We start from the raw sequence: 12377 nt of genomic DNA, 5'->3' as shown, positions 1-12377 counted from the left end.
TTCAAACTTGGGGTTAGATAGAGGGTGTCCTCTTCACTCTCCATGACCCCTGATACTAGACAGGATTCCTAGTGGAGGGAGGGGAACACCAACCCACCCATAAAAACTTTGACCCAAAATTTACCCTGCCTATAAGAAGTGAAGGGATAAAGATAGAGCAGAGATTGAGGTAATGCCCAACCAATGCCTGGCCCAACCTGAGACCCACCCCATAGGAGATAGACAAGCCCAGACACTATTAAAGATATTCTGCTATGCTCACAGACAGGAGCCTAGCTGTCCTCTGAGAAGCTATACCATGCAGCAGATGCAAACAGATGCAAAAACTCATAGCCAAACCCTGGGTAAAGCTTAGGGAGTCCTGTGGAAAAGTAGGAGGATGGATAGAAGGACAAATAGGTGACAGGAGCCCCACAATAGGATGAACAGAGCCAACAAATCCACAGGGCTTACAGAGAATGAAGCATCAAGCAAGGACCTTGCACAGACTAGACTTAGGTCCCACACACAGATATAGCAGATGGGAAGCTCAGGCTTCATGTGTGTCCCCTAGTAAAGTGAAGGAGAGCTGACTCTGACATGAACTCTGTTCCCTGCTTTTTGATCACTCCCCCATGGCGGAGCTGCCTTGCTAGGCCACAGGGGAAGAGTTACAGGCTCAAACTAACGTGACTTGATGTGCTGGGGTGGGTTTGTGAACAGGGGGCTCCTTTTCTGAGGGCAAAGGGAGGGGAAATATGGGAAAGAAGAAAGGATGGGGGAACCAGGAGGAAAGGAGCAAGGGGACTAAGATAGGGATGCAAAGTGAATAAGTAAATTAATTAATTAAAAAAAAACCAAATTGAGATTAGAAAATTCAAGGTTGAGGCTCTCTAATTATTCCTTGGTTATGATCACTTCCTACATATTCTGGGAGACAGAAATGATATATGCCATCATGTGGTAAAGGGTCATGGACCATGTGATGTCTTAGGTATTTTTTATAAGACCCAAATATGGGGATCCCTTATTGCCTAATCATCTATAAAGTCATTGGTTCTTTATATTAGCTTGTTTTCAACACCTAAGTTTCACAGGTTCTTAAAGAATGATTAAGTAAACACATGCACCGCTTATCATCATGAGTAAACCTTAAATACATAATTGTGTTCAACAGTAAATTGTTGAATGAGTTCATCATGGTGTATGTAAATGTTTAAAATATTCAAAAGAAACACACATGCACACATACACACACACACACACACACACACACACACACATATCACAAATGTTAGGCAAAGTTTAAATACTACAAATGTGTTTGTTAAGTAAATATAAATAGCAGGGCGTGGTGGCGCACGCCTTTAATCCCAGCACTTGGGAGGCAGAGACAGGTAGATCTTTGTGAGCTGGAGGCCAGCTTGGTCTACAAAGTAAGTCCAGGGACAGCCAAGACTACACAGAGAAACCCTGTCTCGAAAAACCAAAAAAACAAAAGAAAGAGAGAGAGAGAGAGAGAGAGAGAGAGAGAGAGAGAGAGAGAGAGAGAGAGAGAGAGAGAGAATGTAAGTAAACAAACATAAAACTTGAACTAGACTTGTACTCCGGGAGGCAGGAAAGCAGGATAGTTTTAGTGTGGGTTTTTCTCTTAGCTTGTGAGGAAGGTATTTAGGGAATTCACTGGATTCTTTAAACACATCAGTGCTCTTACTATCACTTATAAATGTCTTTAAAAGTTTGATTTACTGATAATTCTAGCTGGAATAAAAGTGAGTATTGTCATACTACATGCACATTTTGTTACTTTAAATATTTAAATCTATGTGAACGGTATTTTTAAATTACTACTGTGAAATATCTTCACACTTTAAAATTAGCATTATACTAGATGGTCTTTAATAGTCTTTATAGATCAACACAATTTAATCAGTCACTAATTGCATTCTTGGCTGTGTGCTCTATAGGCTCATACTATCATAAAGTAATCTTAGGAAAAAAATCTCATTGGCAATGCAGATATTCATTTCTATAGGCATTGTCTAAAATACAATATACTCTTGTATATTGCACTTGTTTGACATTTATAATTCCAGATTTCTTTCTAAGCAAAATCTCAAATGGTTGATGTAAAATACCTGTGTTGGTTATACAGTTTTTACAATTTGGGGTTTTTTTAATGTTTCTAAATCTCAAAGATTGGAGGTGCCAAGTAATCATTCATTACTCAGTATTCAGCTGAGAAAATTGGAAAAATACAATGGCAATAACAGATGCAGTGGGTGACTGCAGTGCTCTGCCATTAGTTTGACTTGTGTTTTTCATTTTGAGACTGGCTGAGTCACCCACAGAGACTTATAAAGTAATACAAAGAGGATTCAAGATTTTAATAAGACTTTACCTTGAGTTCCTTAAACTGAAGATAGTTTATCTCTGTCTGGATACATATGCTTATGTATTACACAAAGAGAGAGCTCAATAAACAAAGATACATACTAGTGAACATAGAAGCCTGGCTACTTCACACAATGTATGTGTGTATGTGTGTGTCTGTGACAAAAAAAAACTCATTATTCTTTAGAAATCTTGAGGATCAAATATATCTTTCTATCTAATACCTCTTTGCAAAAGAAGTTCCTGCTCCTACTATGTGCTTCTACACTTGCTTGAGGAATAAATACTTATTTAACCAAAAAGAAATTATGTCAACTAACTACATATAATCTGAGATACAATTTTAATTTTTTTCAAAAGAAATACTATATTCTTAGGAGAATTAGAAGAATTAGATGAAAGTGATAAGGCAGAGACTGTTAAAAGTACATAATCAGTGATTTCATTCACATTATTCGAAATGACTGATTTAATTGATCACTTATCAGTGCATTGACTCATCCACTTAAAGCTTCATCAACAATGTTGTAGATGAATTTTAGTTAAGAACATGGGTGCTCTGGCAAGAGATCACATCCAGAGGCCTTCTAGGGCTGTGTGATTTGGCTAGAATAGAAACACATCTTTAATCTAGGAGACGGATGCAAACAGACCTGAGTTCCAGGCCAGACTGGTATAGAGCAAGTTTCAGGTAAAGAAAAGCTTAGGTCCAAGCATGGTGGTACATGCTTTTAATCTCAAACAATGAAAGTAAAGTTAGTTTGAAGAATGAAGTGCCCATGTTTGAAAGTGATGTCTAATTGAGTGGCAGAAAAAGAAAGTGACCATCAGAGAAAGATTTGACAAAATAGGATATGGCCAACTCTCATGAGAAGAGAGAGGAAAGAGAAGCTACTTAATGGGGTAATGCAGAGAGAGAGAGAGAAAAGAAGAAGGTAGTTTTACCAGGAAGTTTTTACAGAATGATACTGAATGAGAGAACAAGGTAGACACAGATGAAGACAGAATGAGCTAGAGAATGAGAAGCCAAAAGATTAGAGCAGATTGCTTGAGTTAGTCTGAGGCCAAATAGATCAATTCAGAGGCTGAGAAAAAAGCCTGATTGATTAAATCAGCTGGGAGAAGAGTTTGAGCCAGAACAGCTGGTTTGAATCAGACAGCCCTGAGCTCAGAAAGAACAAGAAAGGGTGAGCTTATTAAGCAGTAAGTCTCTGCTGAGACTGAAGACATTCTAGGCCAAGGTTAGGTTGTCTGGAGGTTAGAAGTTTCCAGGACTAGGCTTAGACAGAATATTTCAAGAATATTCTACAAAATATTTTGAAAGTTTGCCTCTGAGACAATAATTGAAATGGGTGAACAAAAGTTACTTTTAAGCAGACATTATGAAATGTATCAACATCACAATTACTTGATAAAATCTAGTGAAAAGCAGCACAAATAATCAATTTCAAGTTTCACATTTCTATTTAGCTTTATCTTTTCAGTGATCAGTATCTGTGATATTTAATAGATTATTTGCATTTGTTTTGTGACACTTTTGTAGGTGAAAATATCTAGGTTAAAAAAGGCCTTATTTTTTTGTTTTTGTTTTTTTTTTTTTTGGTTTTTAGAGACAAGGTTTCTCTGTGTAGCCTTGGCTGTCCTGGACTAACTCTGTAGACCAGGCTAGACTCGAACTTACAGCGATCCGCCTGCCTCTGCCTCCCGAGTGCTGGGATTAAAGGCGTGCGCCACCACCGCCCGGCTAAAAGGCCTTATTTTTAATCTGTGAGGCTGGAGAGGAATTTTAATCCAGCAATATAGCTGCTCTGATCAAATCCAAAGTCTTTGTAGGTCAGTCTGATCCAGCTGGAATGCAGACACCCCACATACCTTTAATCCCTCTGGCTGAAGTACAGACATGCCCTTAGTACACACATTTAATCTTAAACAATGAAGGTAAAGTTAGTCTGTCAGTAGAAGGATGCAATCATGTTTGAAAGTGATGTATAATTGGGGGACAGACCAAGTGAAGAATCATAGAAAGATTTGACAATATAAGATACACCCAACTCTGAAGAAAATAGTACAGGAATGAGAGACAATTTAAGAGAGCACAAGGAGGGGCAGTTGAGTTGAGGTGAGTTGAGTTGGTTGAGGTTGTTCAGATGGCAGTCAGGGAAGAGTCAGTTAAGAGGCAGTGCAGTGGCAGTTCATATAAGTTTATTCAGCTTAGTTGAATGGAGTTGAATTTGGTGCAGTTCAGTTGAGGGAGTGCAGTTCACTGGTGTTCAGTTTCTTTGTGAGTTTGTGTAGAGGCAGTTGAAGCCAGAGAATAAGAAGGAACCTGAAGATTATAACATATTGGCATTAGCAGAGTTAGTTTGAGGCCAAGTAGAACAATTCAGTGAGAAGCTGAGAGAAACCAGATTGAAATAAATAAATCAATCACCTTGGAGAGGAGTTGTGTTAGAACAGCAGAGTTGACTCAGCTAGCCAGAGTTCAGAAAGAACTAGAAAGGTTGATCTTACTCAGCAGTAAGTCTCAGTGGTTGAAATATTGTAGGCCTAGGTTAACAGACAGAACCTTTGTTTCTTTTGTGTGATTAATGTACCTTATAAAGCTTTGTGAAATTTGGAGCAATTTTTTTAATCCTATAAATATAGTAATTTTCTCTTTGTCAACAGAACATAACAAAACTGATAATATCATGTTTGTCAGAGTTAAGATTAAAATAGTTCAGGACTGATATTTTAAGTCTATGACCTCAGGTATGGGAATGAGTTTAAGTGAGTGAAAGTCTTTCTTAATATATAGCTAAAACCCCTTCTGTTCTTTAGAATTACAGCTGAAAATGTAAGACTAGGTAAACTCAATGGATGATATTCTGTTATAAAGACTTGAAGTGAAATTGTTTTCATATAACAAATAGAAATACCTCAGAAAATATTTTGAAAGTTTGTTGGTGAATAAAATGATAAGATCAAGGATGATTTTTAAAAGCATAGATTCTTTCAACTGGTAAGTTCTTAGTCATATATTCTTTGTCTAGATCCAGGTCATAAATATTAATATCACTATTCTGCAGCCACATTGAAGCTGTGCTTAGAAAAATCTCACAGTGTTTGTCTGGAATTGATTTGGTTGAGCAGTTGAGAAGAGAAACAGAAAATCATGACCCTATCAGATATGAGTGTGTGTGTGTGTGTGTGTGTGTGTGTGTGTGTGTGTGTTGGGGGAATATCATGATCATTTTTAAAATACTGAATTCCTTACCTACCTTTAGAGAAACAATGTGGTTGGCCAACCACTGTTCCATTTTTTTTTTAAATAAAAAGTCTCCATGAACTTCCATACTGTGTTGAGATGGATTCATTCATCTTTAGTCTGTTTTACCTCCTTGTTGAATTTTTCACTATAGATCACTTTCCTTGACCCCTCCTCTTTCCCCATTTTAACTAGGATTAGAAAACTGTCTTCATGGATTTTCCCTTTAGGCCTTCTAAAAGAAAGGCTTTTTACAATACGGACTTCTATAATATTGAAGAAATATATGACAAATGTAACAAATTTACTATTCCATAGCCTTCTTAAAGAAATGGTATTAACACTATTTCATATCTTATTACATTCACTGTATGACTTTTCTTCCATTTTCAAAGAAATTGCGTGATTATAAGATTTATTGAGTTTGCATGTCACTAATTTTGTCTAACAATAACATCAAGGACAACTTAAATGTCCATACACACAGAAATATTAACTGTACAATATTCCTCTTTGTGAAAGAGGGCCTACATAGCCAAGCGTACATGTATACTTTGTTAATGATATTTCCTACTTCAAAAGCCAGTTCTGCTCTCAGTGTGGAAGGAGATCTTGGAATATTTGAAAAGAATTGGCTGTGAAAGCTGGCTTCTATCACAAAGGTCTTATAACTATATCTTGGGTTTGTGTTAATATTTCTCAGCATTATTTGTCAGAGACACTTTCTACAATCTGTTTTTTAGTGCACTGTCAAAATTTGGGAATAATAGTCTTCTTTATTTTACCACTAACATGGCATTTTCCAATCTAAACACTTAATTGCCATTCTTAAAAGATCCTAAGAAAGCAGGCACAGGCCATTTTTAGGCAAGCAACTCCATATATTTTTTAACTGATAAATAATAATAACTATATCATGTTTTATCTGGACAATTATAGTAACTTTCTGGTAGATTCCACTCCTTTTCCTTATTTTTCCTTTCAATTTTAGCATGTAAATAATAATCATGCACCTTCACCTGAGCCATCTTGTTGTTTCCAAAAGGTGTATACACTGTCATTGAAGACTAACTTTATTTTCCTGTGATATGATTTACTTTTAAGGTATTGATGGATTATATTCAATGCTTTTCATTATAAATCAAATTGTAATTTTATTTTATTCATAATTTACAAGTAAAATAATAATTCCAATGAAATTATCATTTTTATCTATAATACATCTTTATTCTCACATACAGGGAACAATGTCACCTTGTGGCACTGATATTTGAATTGAAATAGAGGTTAATCACCTGAATATTTGTGAAAGAACGCTTAGGCTACATGCTGGGCACAGCATGTGGAGGTTAAAGCAGGTCCTGGGGTGATGGCCCACCTCTGAAGCTGCCATGGTTTTTATGTTTTCTGAGATGGTAGTGTTGTGAGTACCGGGTATAATAATCACTGTTAGAACTAGTGGCCCAGAAAGTCTGAAGCTTGAAACCCGGATTTGTGATCTAAGTCTGATATTGCATCTTCAACAAGAAGTCAGCTCTCTCGCGGCTGGAGAGATGCCTCAGAGGTTAAGAGCACTGACTGCTCTTCCAGTGGTCCTGAGTTCAATTCCCAGAAAGCACATGGTGGCTCACAACCATCTATAATGAAATCTGGTGTCCTCTTCTGGTGTACATGCAAGCAGAACACTGTATACATAATAATTAATAAATGTTTTCTTTTTTTTAAGAAGAAGAAGAAGTCAGCTCTGGACCATTCAGAGCAGTCCTAAGGAATCTGGAATATTATCAAGGAAATATAACTAGGAGACAGGCTCTCATAACTGTGATCAGGACTCAAAATTACAATGTTACTATTGAAAAATATCTTTTAGCAGTCATGATGCATGTCATATTATGGTTGCAAATCAGACAAACTGCCTTTTGTATGTACCAGTTACTTTCTAGAATCCTTCCTAAATATTTGTGCTGTTTTCTTTTAAAGTAATAGGTTACCAGCATTTCACAGTACTTTCTTCCTAGCACTGATAAATCACATTTTATCCTAATAGTCACTTCTTCATTGGGTGCATTATTCCAATATGTGTCACAAATTCAAAATCCTTAACTTAATTGGTCACCTTCTGGTTGCATCTTCTACATTAATATCTCTATGTTTACTTGTTGCAACAAATTTTGTGTTCACCACAGAGCTTCAGAGTCCACGATTTTAGTTTTTTCACCTCCATATAAAATGAGAAATATTCTTCTTCACTTTATTTCCCCCTCATGTTTTACCTATTAATCTTTATATCTTCCTTGGAGTCTCTTTAATATTTAATTCATTTTAAATAACTGAAACCATGATATCGTAGTCCAAGACACCCAAATAATTGAAGGCACTCTTGTATAACTCTTTACTTGTCTGATAGATTTATATTTCTTGTCCTTATGTCTTCTTGTCCTTAATAATTACTTTAGAAGGTAGCTTTTGGAGAGACCATAAATCTGATTAACTCAGCAACATTGGCCTTGAAAATGTCAAGAACTGGTGGACATGAGAATTGAATGATACACTGTGGAAAAGGCTGTAGCAATCCTCCACACACCAATTATCCAGAATTTTAATTTCTAGGAATTTATCTGTACATATACATTGACAAGTACAAAGATATATGCATCTAAATACTGTACTAACAATAATTTATCTGTAAGTATGTCACATATACACAGGAATCCTTATCTATGCATAGACTCTATGTTGTTACAAAGGCTCAAAAATGTCCCCCTGATAAACTATGGCCAGAGACTAGAAATCCAGAAGTCTGAGACTTTTCACTATATATCTTTTAAAAACATTGCTCATGTGTATGTTTTTTCATCTATGTGAAAGTCTGCCATATATAATCAAGGGTCTACAGGGGTCTGAAGAGGGTATAAAATCTCCTGGAGATGGAGGTAAAAGAAGTTATGAACCTTCATACATTGGTGCTGGGAACTGAACTCAGGGACTCAAAAAGGGCAGAAAGAGTTCTTAACTGCTGAGCCATCATCTCCAAGTCCAGTATCATTCATCTTTTAATTTATACATTTATTTTACAAAAGCAAATATGCAAAGTGAAGCGTGCATAGTTAAAGCCAAGGCTCCTCTCCTAGAAATTTTTGATTTAGATAAATATACTCCTAGAAGGACAATTAAAGATAAAATGCCTATTTACTCATTTTAAAGCTTATTTTAATTATTATAATGATGAACACATTTTTTATTTTATCTTATTTTTAGAACACATCACATATTCAAAAGTGATCCACATAAAATAATTATCAATGTATCCAATGCAAAAATCAACTACACCCACTCTGATCATAACTACTGGCCTTTCATTTCAAATGGCTACCTGGACTGTGTTTCTTGAAGGATAAGGAAATGTCGTTAATCACCAAAAATATCTTCCTAATTGTCCTGAAAATTCAGGTCACATTTGATTAGCTATGAAAATCTTTAACATAAATGGTACTCAAGAAAGCAAGTCATAATACAGTACTTCCAAAAAGACTACTTTAGGGCTAAGCATGGTGATGATCAGGTTTTTCTAAATTAAAAATGTGTTGATTAATAATTTTAACAATACTGTATAATTCTGTAAGAAAACACGTATTGAGTCATTTTATACACCTGCAATGTACAATTGACAAATACTGAGTTTTCCTACATTCAAATGAAAGACACTCCAAATGTTAATAATTTAGAACTTAAAGTATATTTTTAAAATTTTGATTAAGCCGTTAAATATTATCTTAGATCAGTCCAACAGACATTTTAAACATGTTTTCTCAAAGTGTCCTGTACATGAAATGTTTATGTGACTTGACCAGACTATTGAAATGCTGGTAAAACTAAACTGCGGAAGTCAATGATGACAATGACTGCACTGGCCTAGAGAAAGCAACTACATAAATCACTCAAAAAAAAAAAAAATGACAATGAAGAAAATGTACTGCTCTGAGAAAAAGGTGCCAAAGTAAAACCAAGTGTTGATTGCCAAAAGGATATAGGAATCATTCCAATTCTCCTTCCCTCCCTCCCTTTCCTTCTCTCTGTCTCTCCTCCTCTTACTACTCCTCCTAGCTCCTTCTTTCTCTTTTCTCTTTCTCTGTGGTTGAGCACTAGAATGTTAAGTCAATTACACTTCCAAAATAAGACACACAATTAGACATGTGCATACCCCCATCACACACAAGCACATATGTGAAGAATATTAGCACTTTCACAAGAGCAAGAGGCTTTAACTCCAGAGACCTGCATAGTTTCCATGGAGGCCTGAAGGGAGTGGACCCCCACCGACGAAGAGCTTCATCTCAGGCCAGTTGTAGCAGTGAGTGTAGAGTGCGTTGCGAAAATCCTCAGTGCCACCAAGGTAGTTCACCCAGAGTTCATCTTGGTTGAGCCAGCCTCTGCCACAAATGAGTTTGAGCTTCCTCCCTGTGCGCCCTAGAAAAGAGTCTGGACTGCCTGAGGCCCTCTCCTCCAGGAACTTCTGGGCACGGATGTCGTAGAACAGTAGAGAGCCATGGCCGGTGCCCACGGTGATGATGTGCTGGTAGAAGCTCAAAGAACGCACACCTGTGCCTCCCTCTCGGGAACACAAAGGCCTGATGTTTTGTTGGCGTTGTCTTGGATCCAGGAATGAAACATGAGACTGGGATCCCACAGCATAAAGGGACAACTCATCACAGTAGGTGAGACACACATTCTCCCGGCAGTAGGGCAGCCTTAGGGACAGCAGCCTGGACAGGGAGCTCCTGGCTTTCCACAGGTGGAAGTAGCCATCCAGCGACACAGCTCCCAGCTCTTGGTTTTTGCCACTGAATGCAAGGGCCCTCACTTTGCGGTTACCCGGGTTAGAGGTGGCCCTGGGGATGGCTTCCATGTCCCTTGGGCGAATGTGTGAATACCGTGGAATCCCTGAATTATTGTGCCAGGGAGTGCTGCCATTCAACATGTCAGGATCCACCCGCCAGAGTGCCACGGTGCCATCGCGTGAACCACTCACAACCACGGTATCACTCATCCATGCAATAGCAAAGATCCAGTCTCTGTGGCCTTGGCGGTCCCCTAAGCACACAGGGTCTAGTGTGGGTAGCTGGTAGACTGCTAGACTGTTGGGATTTTCACCTCCTGTGGCCAGGAGACTCCTGGAGGGATTCAGCTGGATGGCATGGATGCCACAGGTGGGCTGGGCACGAGTTTGTCCAGGCCCTCTGTCTCGCATCAGGGGAATGCGAGTAATCCGGCCAGTCTGGACATCTATCACGAAGAGCGTGTTGCACTTGGTGCCACACACCACCTGCCTGGCATTTAGCCACTGCGAAGCGAACACTTTGTTGAGGGGGCCAAGGGCCAGCTGGTGCTCCCTCAGCAGCTCTGGCAATCTGAGGACCCCGTAGCTGCGCAGGTCGCCCTCGAATCCCGCGAGCCCGGGGTAGCTCTCTGCACCCAGCGCGCGGCCCTTCAGGTAGTGCACCAAGGACCGGCGAGCCGTGGGCCGCCGCGGCCTCTTGGCCAGCAGCAATGGTCCATTGGTGCAGCCGGTCCCGGCAGCCGCAGCTGCCTGGCTGGGCGATGCAGAACTCCCTGCGCCCTCCTCGATCTCGGCGGCTTTCCGCTTCCTGCTACCTGTTTGCTGAGGGGCCATAGCGGGCGGCGGGCGGGGTGCACAGGCGGCGGCGTCTCGGTGGCGGAGGCGCTGCGTGGCACCCGTGGTGGCCTTGGTGGCGGTGGGACGGTTGTTTCTCAGAATCAGCAGGGAATGGCACTGAGCCCCAGGGGCCAGGAGGCTGCGTGATCCCTAGGGCGCTGAGTGTCCTGGGTCCTGGATGCGTTGGTGGCAAAAGAGGCGAGGAAGGATTGTGCGCTTGGAAGATTCTGGGCGCAGGCGGATTGCTGCTTAGAGGGTGATGGCAGTGCCCAGGACTTGGGCGAGGGCGGGAAGTGCTGCCGTCTGAGAGGTGGTGAAGTCAGTGTTGGGCGAGGGAGAGTGTGCTAGAGACCTGAGGGTGAGAGGCGGAGAGAGTGGGAGGGGCGGTTGGCCGCGGGGTGTTGGGTAGCACAAGGCAGTCTGGGTGGGGGTTGGGAAGAAGCAGAGGGGATGGACGCTGAGAAGGGTTGTGTGGAAACTCAGGGGAGATTTCTACAGGGCTGAGCTCCAGTTAACTCAGTAGCTAACACAAGTTTTTCACCAACCTTGCAACAGCTCCCAAGTAGCCTTAAACATCAAACCCTAAAATACAGTCAAGGAGAGGATCAAAAAGAGCACTGACCATGACACGTGGGAAGAAATAAATGTGCACTTGGTGTAATCAGAGGACACTTTGACCAAGGTTGTTCTTTGAACTGGACTAGGGATGGCGGCATTTCAAAGTGGTCTCTATAATTTCTTTTCTTCACTCTCTGTGTAAGTCCCTCTACTGATTGTGTTTTAAACTATTCCAGTCTTATTTTGTTCTTGTTCCGTTTTATCTTCTGAGCTTGAGGTCTCTGTCCCTGACCCACTAAGCTTGAATCTCTGAAGGTTATCTTGTTAATACCTACACCTTGACACCAATTAAAGCCAAGGTATAGTAGGGAAATAGTCAAAAGGAACCTCAGGAGTTTAAGTGACAAACAGATGGGGACATAGAGGTTTGAAACAAAGGGAATTAATCTTCATTATGTATTAACTTTTCAGGAACCTCAGAAGCCTGAGATGATGGGGTTCCTGGTAATGGCAAAGAAGAGATCC

The 12377-nt window shown here is 39.8% G+C and overlaps 1 protein-coding gene across 1 annotated transcript; it reads right to left on the bottom strand.

The window, feature by feature from the left end:
• Window positions 1–9742: 9742 nt before the first annotated feature.
• Window positions 9743–11346, bottom strand: LOC311602607 (DDB1- and CUL4-associated factor 12-like protein 2). Its single transcript, XM_084790905.1, has one exon. The coding sequence runs from the start codon at window positions 11289–11291 to the stop codon at window positions 9882–9884; it is 1410 nt and encodes a 469-aa protein (XP_084647031.1). The 5' UTR covers window positions 11292–11346; the 3' UTR covers window positions 9743–9881.
• Window positions 11347–12377: the final 1031 nt, after the last annotated feature.

The sequence above is a fragment of the Acomys minous genome (assembly GCF_964271855.1).
Source record: "Acomys minous genome assembly, chromosome: 7".
NCBI lineage: Eukaryota > Metazoa > Chordata > Mammalia > Rodentia > Muridae > Acomys > Acomys minous.
Note: the sequence above shows the minus strand (reverse complement) of the source record. Positions and strands in the feature narration are given on the sequence as shown.